General features: G+C 31.9%; 1 protein-coding gene across 1 annotated transcript in view; it reads left to right on the forward strand.

The window, feature by feature from the left end:
- Nucleotides 1–13574, forward strand: part of LOC119840300 (neuropeptide CCHamide-1 receptor-like) — a 134456-nt gene that overhangs the window by 106805 nt on the left and 14077 nt on the right. The window contains exons 4-5 of the mRNA XM_038366851.1: nt 4351–4481; nt 9077–9265. Coding sequence (XP_038222779.1) covers nt 4351–4481; nt 9077–9265 — 320 coding nt within the window. The remainder of the gene's footprint in view (nt 1–4350; nt 4482–9076; nt 9266–13574) is intronic.

The following is a 13574-nucleotide window of genomic DNA, read 5'->3' on the forward strand; positions in this document are numbered from 1 at the left end:
GACAGATTCGAAATTCAAATGTAATATTTTTTTATAATTAAGTGTAACAGTATTTATGGCCAGACTAAGTACATGTAGTCTATTTGTAACTACTACTGTCATACTAGTAAGTATATGCTATCATAATAATTAAATGACAATGAAATTAAATAATATTTTTTTTACATTAAAGTTGAGTGTGTGCTGCCCTTTCGCGTAGGTACTGTATTATTTTAAGAATCCGACTTAAAATAACCGGTTTTTATGAGACACAAAGCCATAAAAAGCCGGTAAATTAAACTCGTCTTACGACAATAACATTTTACTTCCGCTTTATACAAAAAAAAAACATTACTGAGTTCTTATAAATAAAAAATACGACTAAATCCTGCGTAGAAATGTGTCACTTTAATATTTTCCACCCTCTTGAAGTGGCGGTTTATGTCAGTTCAGTGGAGGTCTAGTTATTACGAGAGAATGCACAGGAAAATGTCCTAATTACGACGCGTTTAAAAGCTCCATAAAAGCTCTTATAAATGTTGCCCTGTTGTACTGTTTATTATTAAATAAACCGTGCCATTTCATATTTTTGTTCTTGGAACTTTTGTATAGCTCCGTGCTGTAATTAAAAATTCCTGGTTTGGCTTCTAGACTACCCGTTTAAGTTTAGATATCTCAATAAAGTAATAAAATCTCATAGTTTCTTATTAATCATTAAATAATATTTTATTAAGTCATCAGGCAATCATGTGGAAAAAGCAAAATGCAACCCGTAACATATACTGAATATTCTTTTAAAAAATAAAATTATTAAGCAATAATTCAATTGATAAATATTTTCTTCGCATGCTGTCTTGTTTATTCCTTATATAATTTACTATCTGGTTGTTGCTTGGAAATCTCGTGGAAGCAATAAAGGTTCTTACACGTGTTTCTCTTATAGTATATATGTACTATACGAAGTTTTGTACCATTTATGATATATTTAATAGAATGTGGATGCCCCCTTTTATACTAACGATAATGAAATACATTTGTAAAGTTGTATATTAAATAAAGGTTTAATGATACATATACATTAAAATACACTTAATGCATATGTTTATTTCGCACCTGAAGCTAACATTGCATATACACTATGATAATTCGCAATGGAAACGCAATAACTTTTATATAAATAAACATAAACAATATAAACGACTCCTTATTCATGCATTATAAATCCTTATCTATATTATAATAAAAGAATCTTAATATTTTATTGCCTTCTTACAAAGCGTGATGTTTAACGCAGTGTACTTTATGTCTTTCCTATAATCCTCTTGAATTAATGCGACCTTTGCCGCACGATAACTTTATGCAAATCGTGAGACGATTATGAAAATTATTCGAGTAGGAAATGCATTAATGGGATTTAATTGGCCCGACTTATGCCGTTTTAAGGATTATTTAGATGGTGTTCTGCTGCAACCCATTTGAAAATTGTAAAAAAATGAAATGATGCAGTCGTGTGCGTGCGGTGCGTTCCATAGGAGGTCATCATCATAATACGCTTTGGAACTGACCACCGAGTAGGTTTTAGTGGGTAAAAATCACATATTTTTTGTTTTTCCCTCAAGAGTCAGAGTATCTTTTAAGTTCCTACCAGATAACACAAAAATATATAATCATTTGAGTCAGTTTCCTGAAAAATACGTTTCCGATCTGATCCGATTTAATCCAAAATTTATTATATGGTAAATTCCTCATTTGGTATCCCGCTAAAGGTTCCCTCGGGGAATATTTGTAACACATTAATGCATTGCCCAAAGGAACTCTGATAATAAATGTAAAAACAGTTACAAACGAGCTTAAATACAAATAAAAGATAAAGGTAATGAGAGAAAATAATACAAAAGAAACGATTTATTTCTCATGGCAAAACTAACTAGAGTTAAAACTTTTAACAAGTGAATGCATAGTTTTTTATTTTACAACAACATTAAAAACAAAACTTTGTTTGCAGATTTACATTATTTCTTTATTTGCATGCCTCTGTGAACATAACGGATTGAAACTGTTTGAATAAAATAATGATGAAATAAGATGCAAAATAAAAATAATATGTTTAATTTCTCTTTTAGACATTAACGCTACGAGAAGGAAAGCCTAGATAGAGACTTAGGTGATTAGTTTCGTGACTTATTGCTATAGGTAACTATGTAACTTCCTACGTGACTAGCAAATGTCATTATTGCAAAATCGTGCTTAGCATTGAGAGTCTGTTTACAGGTGCAAAATAAAAAAAATCGTATATTTTTTTCGAGTTTATGATGCTGAAATCTAGGCTTAGAAATATTTTTTTTTATTTCTGGTAACTCGTTTGTAAAGACTTCAACCTATTTTAGGGTTTCGTGCCAGGTTTATATGGAATTATTTTATTACGTACCAAAATTCAAAATTTAACTTACCTGTTTTATTTTTGTAAAGGATCTTTATCGTTCGTGGAATATGAATATGATAATTATGAAGGGCAATTTTATTTATATAATTATTATGCACGTGCGGCCTCTATTAAACGCAACTTAAATTGTTAAAGTTTTCCCATTTATAGGTTAAAAAACTTTCTGGAAAAGAAGAAATTAATTGCTCGGAAAACGCGATACTTTATTATAACCAATTTCCCTTAGTTCTATATCCGAATTTAACTCAGTAGAACTAGCAGTTAGGAAAAGAAAAAAAATTGGCGCGAAAATACGCACAGAAAAAAAGTTGAATCCATTAAAAAAACTACTTATTTAAATAGTATCATCGGTATTGGCGTTCCAAAGTTTGCTACTCCAGAATCTATGCTAATAATATAACACTGAAGAGTTTGTTTGGACGCGCTTATATCAGGAATTATTGGACTGATTTCGAAAATACTTTCACTGATGGATATATAATAATCTGTAAGTATATATACTATATGCTATAGACTTATACCGCGGGACAGATAATATAAAACATCGTTGAGAATCATAAAAATATAATTTGCAAATTACCAATTCAATCTCCAATAATTCCCAAGGTTCAGCGGAGGAACTAATTAATTTTGTTAATGGCAACGTTATCAAATTGATGTAATTGATAAACATTTTCATGAAGGTCTAGATTTATCGTCAATTTAATCTAAATAAAGCTTATTTAAGATTTCATTTATTGAACTCTAATTTTATTTTAACAATACCTATAAAATAAGCAATGTAATTAACGCATACATTTAACAAATATTCATTTATTTTAATTTTTATTCCATACACAGATAATAAATACAGATAATAAGTTATAGGTACATAAGCCTGAATGCGTATCACGTCTTTATGGTATCGGTTTTTTACAAATTTCACACACAAACGATATTTATCCGAAAGTTTATTTAACTTATGAATTCACAAAAAGGAAACGGAAGTTATAACTATATAATCAAATGAAAGCTGCGGCCATCAATTTCGCTTTGAGCTCAAAAGGCAAACAAATTTATAAATAAATATTTACATAAGACTTTTAAATTACAAACCGTAATTAATCAGAAACGTTATTAAACGTTGGTTATTATTTATTATGCTAAAAGCGGAGTTTCTTTAAATCCATTAATGTTTCTCAGATTTCGAGAGATTCAGTACATGAATAAATAATGCGGTAAGGGAGAAGGCTTTAAGTCAAAATTAGGGTTAACTCGAATGATTAACTCAATATACTGAGCTGGTTATTCACTTATAAGTCGTGTTTGTTGACATTGGGCACAGATTGTGTGATGTGCGGAAGCATGGTGCATGGCATTATTTTTACAGCTCAATTCTCTATTCATTATAAAAATACTTATGAAAAACTACTAACTAGAAAGACTTAAATATATCTTTGGATATGAAAATGCCAGCTGATCGTCATTAATTACTGTTATAAGTACACACATAGATAAATAGGTATATTATGTGCGTTGTAGGTACATATGCATATTGCGAACATTCGCATGGTCACTAATGTATGCGTGAATACTAAAAATATACATTTTTTTTTATTTTATTGTGGACAACTGAGCAGGTGGTTCGCCTGGTTGCTTATCAAGCAATTACCACTGCTCATGAACATTCGCAGAGGGACTACCTCTGCGTTTTCGAGGGGAAAGGGATATGGAAAGGATTGAAGTCTGGAAAGAAGGAATGGACTGGGAAGGGTGAAAAAAGGAAACGGTCGATCTATGCAACTACTAAACCATTTCCAGATGTTAGATCTTTAATCCCACTTATCCAATACTTATTTCCCGTTTCAATTAACTATCTATAACGTACATATCTCCTAACTGACCTATACTTTATATGTACATTAACGTTACACCATTTCTTTTGACAGGTGGAAGCAAGCGGGCGACCCGTGTGACAGTTGCTACTGCGATCGGCATATGGTTGCTGGCGGGAGCCATGGCCGCTCCGGCGTACATTGGATCTTATTTACGAGAATTCGTCGTTAATCCAACAAAAAAGGTAAATTTATTATATATAGGGTAGAATAAAGAATCCTGCTCTAATTCGGTTTAGTCTACTGATACATATTTAGTATGAAACACATTAATATATGTACAAGTATTAATTAGAATAGATATCAGACATTATGTCCTGGAGAATTTAAAATTACACATAGCAATAAAATGCGCATTATTAAGTTGATTTGAAATGCATACAGAAGATTTTGGAAAAACAAATATTGATTTTACAAATATTTAAGACGATATTATTGGAATATAAACATGACATGTATTTAACCTATACAAATTAATCATACTAAACTTTGAACTCCAATAAACATACGTATATCAAAAGACTTTAAGGTCCTTTCATGAATTATTGATATCGTATTAAAATATATAGTTATTTTAACCTTGTATTTAATATATCAGTCAAAGCTCCTGCGAAATAAATTACTTTTCCTTTGACATGTGTAAATTGTAAAGAAAAAAATGTGTATTCTTAGAAATATGCCTTCAATGACATCGTAATCGGCTTAGCGTTTTTATGCTTCTAATGTTATACGAAATCGTTGAAAAGTCTTAATCAATGAATATCTCTGATCATGTAACGTCATATGTATATCATTAAATGAAACCTTTAACGATAGATGGAGATAAGCTCATGATAAGACTAAGTTTCACCTTCGGCTCTCTCTCCCGTACAATTACTATAATCGATTAAATTATAAGGAAATTATAAGATAATATTATTTGACTTACTGAATCTATTATTGCTTATATTGCATATTACTTAATCAAACTCCTTGGTACTAATTTCTACATTATAAGATTCACGCGAGTGTATTCCTTATTAAATTAACAATTTTAACGGTGTTCTATCATGATTTATTCATCACATTATTTAAGTTGATATTTCGCCGACTTATATCCCCACATTGACGATAGAAAAATTGTCGTATAGAAGCGGAAGAAGTGTTTGAAGCGGCGGGAAATTGAGGATACATAGTAACATGAATAAGCCGTTTTTATTCCGGTTAAAATCGTCAATAAGGGACTAGAACCTTAATATCTTTACTACAAGTCATGGTTACCAAAGGCTCGGGCATTGGTACTAGTAAGCGCAGGACAATACTAAAAAAACATTAACATCAATCTCCTCAATACCTCTGAAATCCTGGTACAAAAAAAAACCAACATGGGAAACGGAATCATCATTTTTCAACCAAGGTTAACAATGTGTGCGGCAGACATTGTTCCATATTCAATGAGGGTACAATAAATATATACATTTGTTAACGTTCATTAATTTCCTGTGATAAATTCCAGACAAACAAGCCCTCGTTTTGTGAATGATTGGACCCAGTTTGATTTGAATTTACCGTCTAGACTTAAGATTATATGCTAGAAATGTACTCGTAAATGCAAAAGTAGGTATGTCTGTTTATTTATTGGTTTGTATTTTTTCACGTCGCAGCGATTTTATTGCGTTTCGTTGTGTTTAGAAGTAGTAAGGTTAGAGCGTATTATTACACACTACTTTTTAGCGCGTTGAAACATCCTATTACCATGAGAATTTCCTTCGATCACGTTGGCGAAGCCCTGGGCAAAATGCTACAATAATATATATTTAAAGATTGTCATTTGAGAAAATTTTGAGGTTAAAAAATAACCTCAAAATTTTTTGAAACACAACAATTTCTATCAAGCACAAAAAGGAACACGTCAACTGTTTGAATATCCACGGTGATCAATTAATTAACAACCAAAAAAATATACTGAGTTATGAGAACCATTTTCGTCGGTTGGTTGGAAACGTCGGTTAAAAATATGAAATAAACAGTGGCGTAGCTAGGGGGACAAGAGCCCTGGTGCATAGGGAAAGAATCGGGCCCTCCTCTCCTCTTTCCGCCTTCCTCCCCTCTTTCAAAGCTGAGGTTAGAGGGCCCCCTGAGCTCCGGGGCCCTGGTGCACTGCACCACCTGGCCCTATGATAGCTACGCCACTGGAAATAAACCTTTATACCTTTGGCAAGGACCATAAAGTATTTCAAGATTCATTTTACACGAGGTGTAGGATATCAATTTTAAATGCAATAACATGTCAAAATTTGCCCATTTTCCGCGGCGAATGCAAAATGCGGCAATCAATTTTGTTAACGGTTTGGTTTTTCAGCAATATTTCATTGTGTGCGGATTTTAAAGCCACTTCCGTATTCAATTGGCTTAAAAAAGCAATGGTGATTGAATTAATTTTAAGAAATTAATAAAATCGCTGCTCGTTTTAGACAAATATTTGTAAACCTAAATAAAAAGAAATAGTAATTATTAATCAAGTTATTATTTTTATTATAACTTAATAAGAATGTATTTTATCATGTGTGTACAAATAATAGTTCTGTAAATAATATGCCAATTTTTATTCTATTTTAAAGTTTCACTAGTTGTAATATATATTTGTATAAGGATTAATTTATAGAGAACGGAAATTGATCACGTGGCGTGATTCCGATTATTTCAATGCCATTTAAAAAGTATTTATATATGCATAATGTATACACATAATATGCCTTAACAGAATTTTTTTTCATCAAAAGTTCCACTCGATCTTATCATCATACATATTAAGTCATCAGACATACATGTTAGTCTACTGTTAGAAACAAAATAAGGGGTTGAGTTTAGTATTACTTTGATCTAGCAGAAGTACTAGTAATTCTACACAACTGCTTAATTAATGTAGTCAGTTGATAACAAATCGCAGCCAGACACAAAGACTATTCACAAAGTGAGGGTAGTTGGGCCAAACGTTGAGTAATCAACGTACGTACACCAAGGCACAATCCGTACGAATGCGCGCCGTGTCTAAGTGATATGACTTTTTCTAGGATTCTATAGCTAAACGAGTTTTGACAAATTATTAAAAGCGACATCTTGAACCAAAGAACCCAGAAAACAATATGTTCATACATTGAGATTCTATAAAAATAAGACAAAACTATAGACTATTGAGTAATAAAAAAGTCAACTCGGTAACTTTCTGAATCTGTTATATTTTTGCAGCTTTATAGATGAACATAGAAACATTCTGAACACGCGATGTAACAAATTGTTATGCACGATTTTGTCCGTAATAAAACATTTTTCATTGCTTTCTTACAATATAAATATCTAGTCTCTAGGCTACTAAAAGAATAAAGTTATAAACGTTGTATGGGTTTGCTTAAAAACTCAACAAAATTTAAATCAGTCATTATTAAATTCAATACATCACGAAATGACATATAGGATCTGATTAAAATTAGGAACAGAGAGAGATACAAGCCCGAAACATGTGCGTGAGAGAAAAGGAAGTCAGATACAATCAGACTACAACGCGTTGCATAACGAAGCAATTACGCTTCTATAAGAAGTTATCAATTCATAACTGTCTCATAATTTATACCCCGGTTAGTGTAGAGTCTCATCGTAATCAGACCATAATATGATATGTTCCCGCTGCAGATTCAGGCCATATTCCACCACTTTAGCAGAGTGAATTGGCAAGTGTCACATGTCGTCGAACGTTTGATTCTCGAGCATGCCGGGTTCCTAACGTTTCCATAACTTTTTTGAGCAGCGGTTATATTATCCACATGCGTAAATAGATTGAAAAATGAATTTAATTTCTTGCACGCTCGCCTGGTCTCGAACTCCTTTCTCCTCGCTTTAAAAGTACGAACTAGTAACTATAATATAAAAAAAATACCCCAAATGAATACTCCTTCGAATAACCGAAAGCATTTCTCAGCTGAAAGATTACATTAAATAGTTTTGTCAGATCCATTCATCACAACATAATTCGGTTACAACTTTTGCCGCCCCAATTTGATTTTAATCGTAAATTTGCAGACCAGTATTATATAAAGGAGGGTGACCTATATATCTCCGCACATATACTGGCCGCAGGCCCCGGCTCTACTGGTATAACTCGAGATAGATAAATTATTTAAAGCTGTGATTTGATTCAATTAAATTAATAATTAGTAATATTATTGTCCATGATATTCTCAATATTTTAAGTCTTATACAAAGCTATGCATAACAGGGTCATTTAAGTCAAAGAAAACATCTATTTATAATACTAAATGCTCCATTGAGTAAAAGCCTTTATTGTATATGGAGCCTTGCTAAACATAAATTCTCTGAAAGCTGTAGAAAGCATTGATTTTTCATTCCTTTATACTAAAAGATAGTTTAAACTTCCACGAAAGAACATGTCTTTAAATGAAAATAGAATTCTAGGAAATAAAATTAATTTCTACCTACAAAAACATTAGTATGATTTACACGTTCAGCTTACAAAGCATCCTAATCGCAATTCATATTTGAAAATGTACTTAATATGAGTATGAGTTTTCATGTGACTTGACGTATTATGTCAACCTGTATGTTGAAAAAGAAAAAGAATAACAAAGAGAATGAAAATTATACATTGCTTGCAATGCATGAGCACAGTGTTGTACTGAGGGAGTGATCGCTCATTATAATACGTTCATTGCGATTGGGTCAGTGTGTCATAAACACGTATATGTATTTATTCTTAAAAAATAATGAAATTGAGTTTCTTTTTCAGTTTCTCGTCTGCTACCCATACCCCGTGGAGTGGGGAGACCAGTACCCAAAGGTGATGGTACTAATGAAGTTCCTTGTATACTACTCCATGCCCCTGGCTGTGATCGCGCTTTTCTATATCCTGATGGCAAGACACCTCGTGCTGAGCACTCAGAACGTACCAGGGGAAATGCAGGGCACCCAGAGACAGGTAATTGACAAATAAATATGAAAAAAACAGTTTCTGAATTACGCAATCAAAATTTCTTCACTATAAACCATATTTGTATACCACTTCTCGACAACATCCATATGATTTATTACATTACCAAACATGAGCTATCTTCCATTGTTTGCGCAATCTAAATGTCTTGACAACAAACCTTAAGATATACAATATATTATCGCTCATAAGATTAACCTTTGTTAACCCCTTTAATTTTCACATACTCCCCTTGAATCCCAGGCATTTTTTTCCAATTCCTGGGACATCTTTTCTTGGCCTAATGTTTGTTTCGTCTCACAATAAAAAGTGTAGGTTTGGATAGTGTCCAGCAAGGGAATTTTCCTATATTGACCTTGTTTTTATTTATTATAATATCCGCCCTCTGAAGGCTTAACCTAAAATAACCTTATAGCGAAATTTGAATGTGATCCGGATATATTGACATTACTGCTAGTATTCTACAAGGCGTCGTGCTTTCTCCTCTTTTTTTTAGTATATTTACTAATTCAATGTCCCTCAACATTATCTTCATCACATCTTCTCTCTTTTCTCTATTGATTTCAAAATTTATTGTTACACCGCGCTGCAAGATTTACCGAATACAGCAGCTAAAATGAACGACGACGTCCACTATTGTCAGTTGGAGTTACAGCCCTGGCCGTAAACTAAATAAACGTGATCTCGAATAAGGCGCAATTTATAGTATACGGTACAGAATAAAAATACTTTCAATCGAAAATAGACTTAGCTTGATTGATTTTCTATATTAATGTTAGCAAATATAGGAAGTACACAAAGAGGTTTTTGCTAACTGTTGGTACGATTAACACTTAAGTATTTCTGCCGTAAGCTAAAAATTGAGCTCGTTCATACATTCCTTCTCTATTATATCCTCTCATAGATAAAACTGATGCGTGCTACGCTGACTTCTTCGACTACCACTTTAACTGTCTTGAGTGCTTTCAGGAATTGTGCGCAAAATTTGTGTTTCGCCTGCCCAAAATACAACATGCCTTATGTGTACTGTGTTCTGGTCGATGGGAGAACTCTACTCGATTCGTTCATCAAATAAATGTCGTCTAGCCGTGCCAATATGGCCTGAGCAATCGAACTTCTTACGATATGGTTGCATATTTTAAGAAATATATCGGTTTTATGGGCTTAAGAGAAAGCTAGGTGTCGCCACGGTTCGGTTCGGTTCGAATCCCTCGCCATCATTTGTTTTTAATATTTCCCTTTTATTGCATTTGAATGCTATAAAACAAAAAATTAAATATGTAAATTAAACATTAATATATAATGACAAATATGCAATCTATTTTAATAGATATTGAGTAAGTGTTGATATTTACCATAAAACTAAAACGAAATATCATTTTCCGAATATAAGTTGATAAAATATTGGCTTATATTAAATACTCTTATCTCATCCATAACTAAGACATAAGCCATTTTTAACGTTGCCAAATTTAATAAACAAAATCCAATATCCTTGTAATAACGACAGATGTAGCCCAAGCGACACCAAAATCATTGAATATAATTTGATGGACCTAGTCTCGATCAGCTGCTAGCGCTAACTAAAAACCAGGAAACTATGTACCATTAACTGCTCTAACGTATGTTTACTAGCTGTTACATGCGGCTTCACTCGCGCGGTATCTGACTAAAACGTAGCCTGTGAATTACTCCAGACTATAATCCATCATATAGATACCACCATTTAATATAGATACCAAGTGAGGTTTTTACGTGAAAGAGTAACAAACATTAAATATTTTTACAAATTTGTTGTTTCGTAGTTTCTTGTTTTTGATTTTACACGAGTCTTATACATTTAGAAATTAAAAACTTTTTAACGGATTTTCAACGCGATTTATTCATTATATTAAGCATTTGATTTATCCATTATATTATTAATATGAGCTTGACCACGCTCGCTGTAAAGTGTTCGAAACGTCGGGTTAATAATTTATTGAATAAATCGCGTTTAAATCCGTTAAAAAGTTCTATAATTTCTAAGCTTGTTGTTTATAATATTAATAAGATAGTGCATTTTCATTCACTATTCTCAGACTAAATATTTATTCCGTACGTGTAAACTTATGCAATTGTTTATGAATAACAATTTTATGAACTAATACAAAACGTGCCTTACCTTGTTATTTTGTTTACATTTCTTAGCGTAAGCTTATTTCTTTGTATGATTACTACTGCACTTTTAACTGATAAAAATTTTATGTAGCTATTTTGATAGGTAAATTGTTGTACAGATTTATGAGTATGTATAAGTAAATTTATGTGTCTTTAATGAATAAAATAACAAACTAATTACCTTAGGGATATTCGAAGTTTTTTATAACACTATGGCGCTATTCAACTCAGTCGTTATAAAATGTATGGAAAAGTAAACTCGCGTAATTCCATGTAGTAGGAATATCGAGATAAAAGTTGCCTCTATGTTATTTCAGTTGTCCAGCTGTCTACATACCAACTTTCATTGCAATCTGTTCAGTAGTTTTTGCGTAAAAGAGTAACAAACATACACACATCTTTCCAAACTTTCGCATTTATAATATTAGTAGGATTCAATTGATAGATTGTTATAAAGAATCAAATGAAATCCCCTTCTGTGGTATTCGAAAATCGCTATTAATTTTTTTTAACGTAGATCATAGTAACACCACAGGTAACATAATACTATAGATAACATAAACATGCAAGACTGAGGAGACCAATAGAGGCCTCAGAACGAAATTCCAAAATCATATTATACTGATTTTTAAAAATACCCTATATATTTACTTCATTGATTTTTGTTATTAATAGATCACTTATATTTCTAACATCAAACAATCGTCATATCTTCATAGCAAATTAGACTTCATATAGGGCTATTCTGTTCAATATAAATATTTACGGTCTAGTGGGCGATACTAGTTGAAGAGGCTTTTTCGTAAGTTTTATCTGAGTATCGAATGCTTCTCAATTATAACGCTGTATCTATGTTTATTATAGTTTTATTATTAATCATTGTTTTTGTAATAATATTGGGCACCTGAAATTACGTTTCACCTGATGGTAAGCGATCAGCACTCTCATCAGTGACTCTGGGAAAAGTAAGGAAAAGGATGTGACTTTGCCCTAGGGCTCCCATATTCTGTTTGTCTGTAGGGCTTCCTCTTCGTTTTATTGTGGATATCGTGTAGGTTTTGTACGAAAATAAATAGATTTGATAATAATAGCATTCACATTTTTACACGCTTTTTATTAGCTTCACCTGTATGTTTGTATGTTTGTTTGTATGTTTGTTTGTATGTTTGTTTGTTTGTAACCGACTTCTTTGGGCGCGATTTTGACCCACTTTAAACGGCCAGATTTCGTTCAAACTTTGTAGATTTATTGAGGACCGATGACAATACACTAATTTGATAAAATTATTCTATTTTTCAATTTGCAAAATATGTTGTCTATTTTTTAGTTCGGTTTTCTATAAAAGCGTGTTTTTTAGTTTTTTTAAACTATTATTATTAGATAGTAATTTTACACTATTGAATTTACCTCATCGTCCGAAATTACCCTGATGCACCCTACATACATGTTTTAAAATAATTAAGATAAATAAATCGATATAAGATGTATTTCAAGTGTTCCTAAGAACCTAGAAGAAGAGAACTTGCATATGCACTGTATAAAAAACCACGGCAAAACGACAATGTAACGTAAAAATTATAGTTTTTCATTTATTTTTAATTCATAAAATTCATCAAATTAAGTTAAATGAAACGACTGGTAGCCACTGAACTCGTCTTTGATATTGTCTAGAATTAATTTCATTACGAATAGAAAATCCTATTAAACACGCTTATTATAAACAGAAAAAATACGCAAAGCACAACATTTTTTCCGCAATAATTCGTAAATATATAGAAATAATAATATATAAAAACAACCCTGACCTCACACAATTAAACCTACGTGGAAAATCCCAAAGAAAAGCGACATGAGAACAAAAACCGAATCATAATTAAACAAACAACTTTTGTTGCGATTCATTAAAAATAACTGTGCATTCGAGGCATCATTTGAAACGGTTGTCATCCAATGTAGGGATTAATTTGATCATTTATAGATATATCATAACACTAATTATACTACAGGAAATAAAACTATCAATTTCACATATGCATGTACCTAATTATTGTTTCTTTTGTAGTCTTTTACATATACCTAGTCTTGCCATAAATATTGTAATAAAGAAAAAAGAAAATTGTTAACTGCAAATAACATTTAT

Source organism: Zerene cesonia, chromosome 5 (genome assembly GCF_012273895.1).
Source record: "Zerene cesonia ecotype Mississippi chromosome 5, Zerene_cesonia_1.1, whole genome shotgun sequence".
Lineage (NCBI taxonomy): Eukaryota > Metazoa > Arthropoda > Insecta > Lepidoptera > Pieridae > Zerene > Zerene cesonia.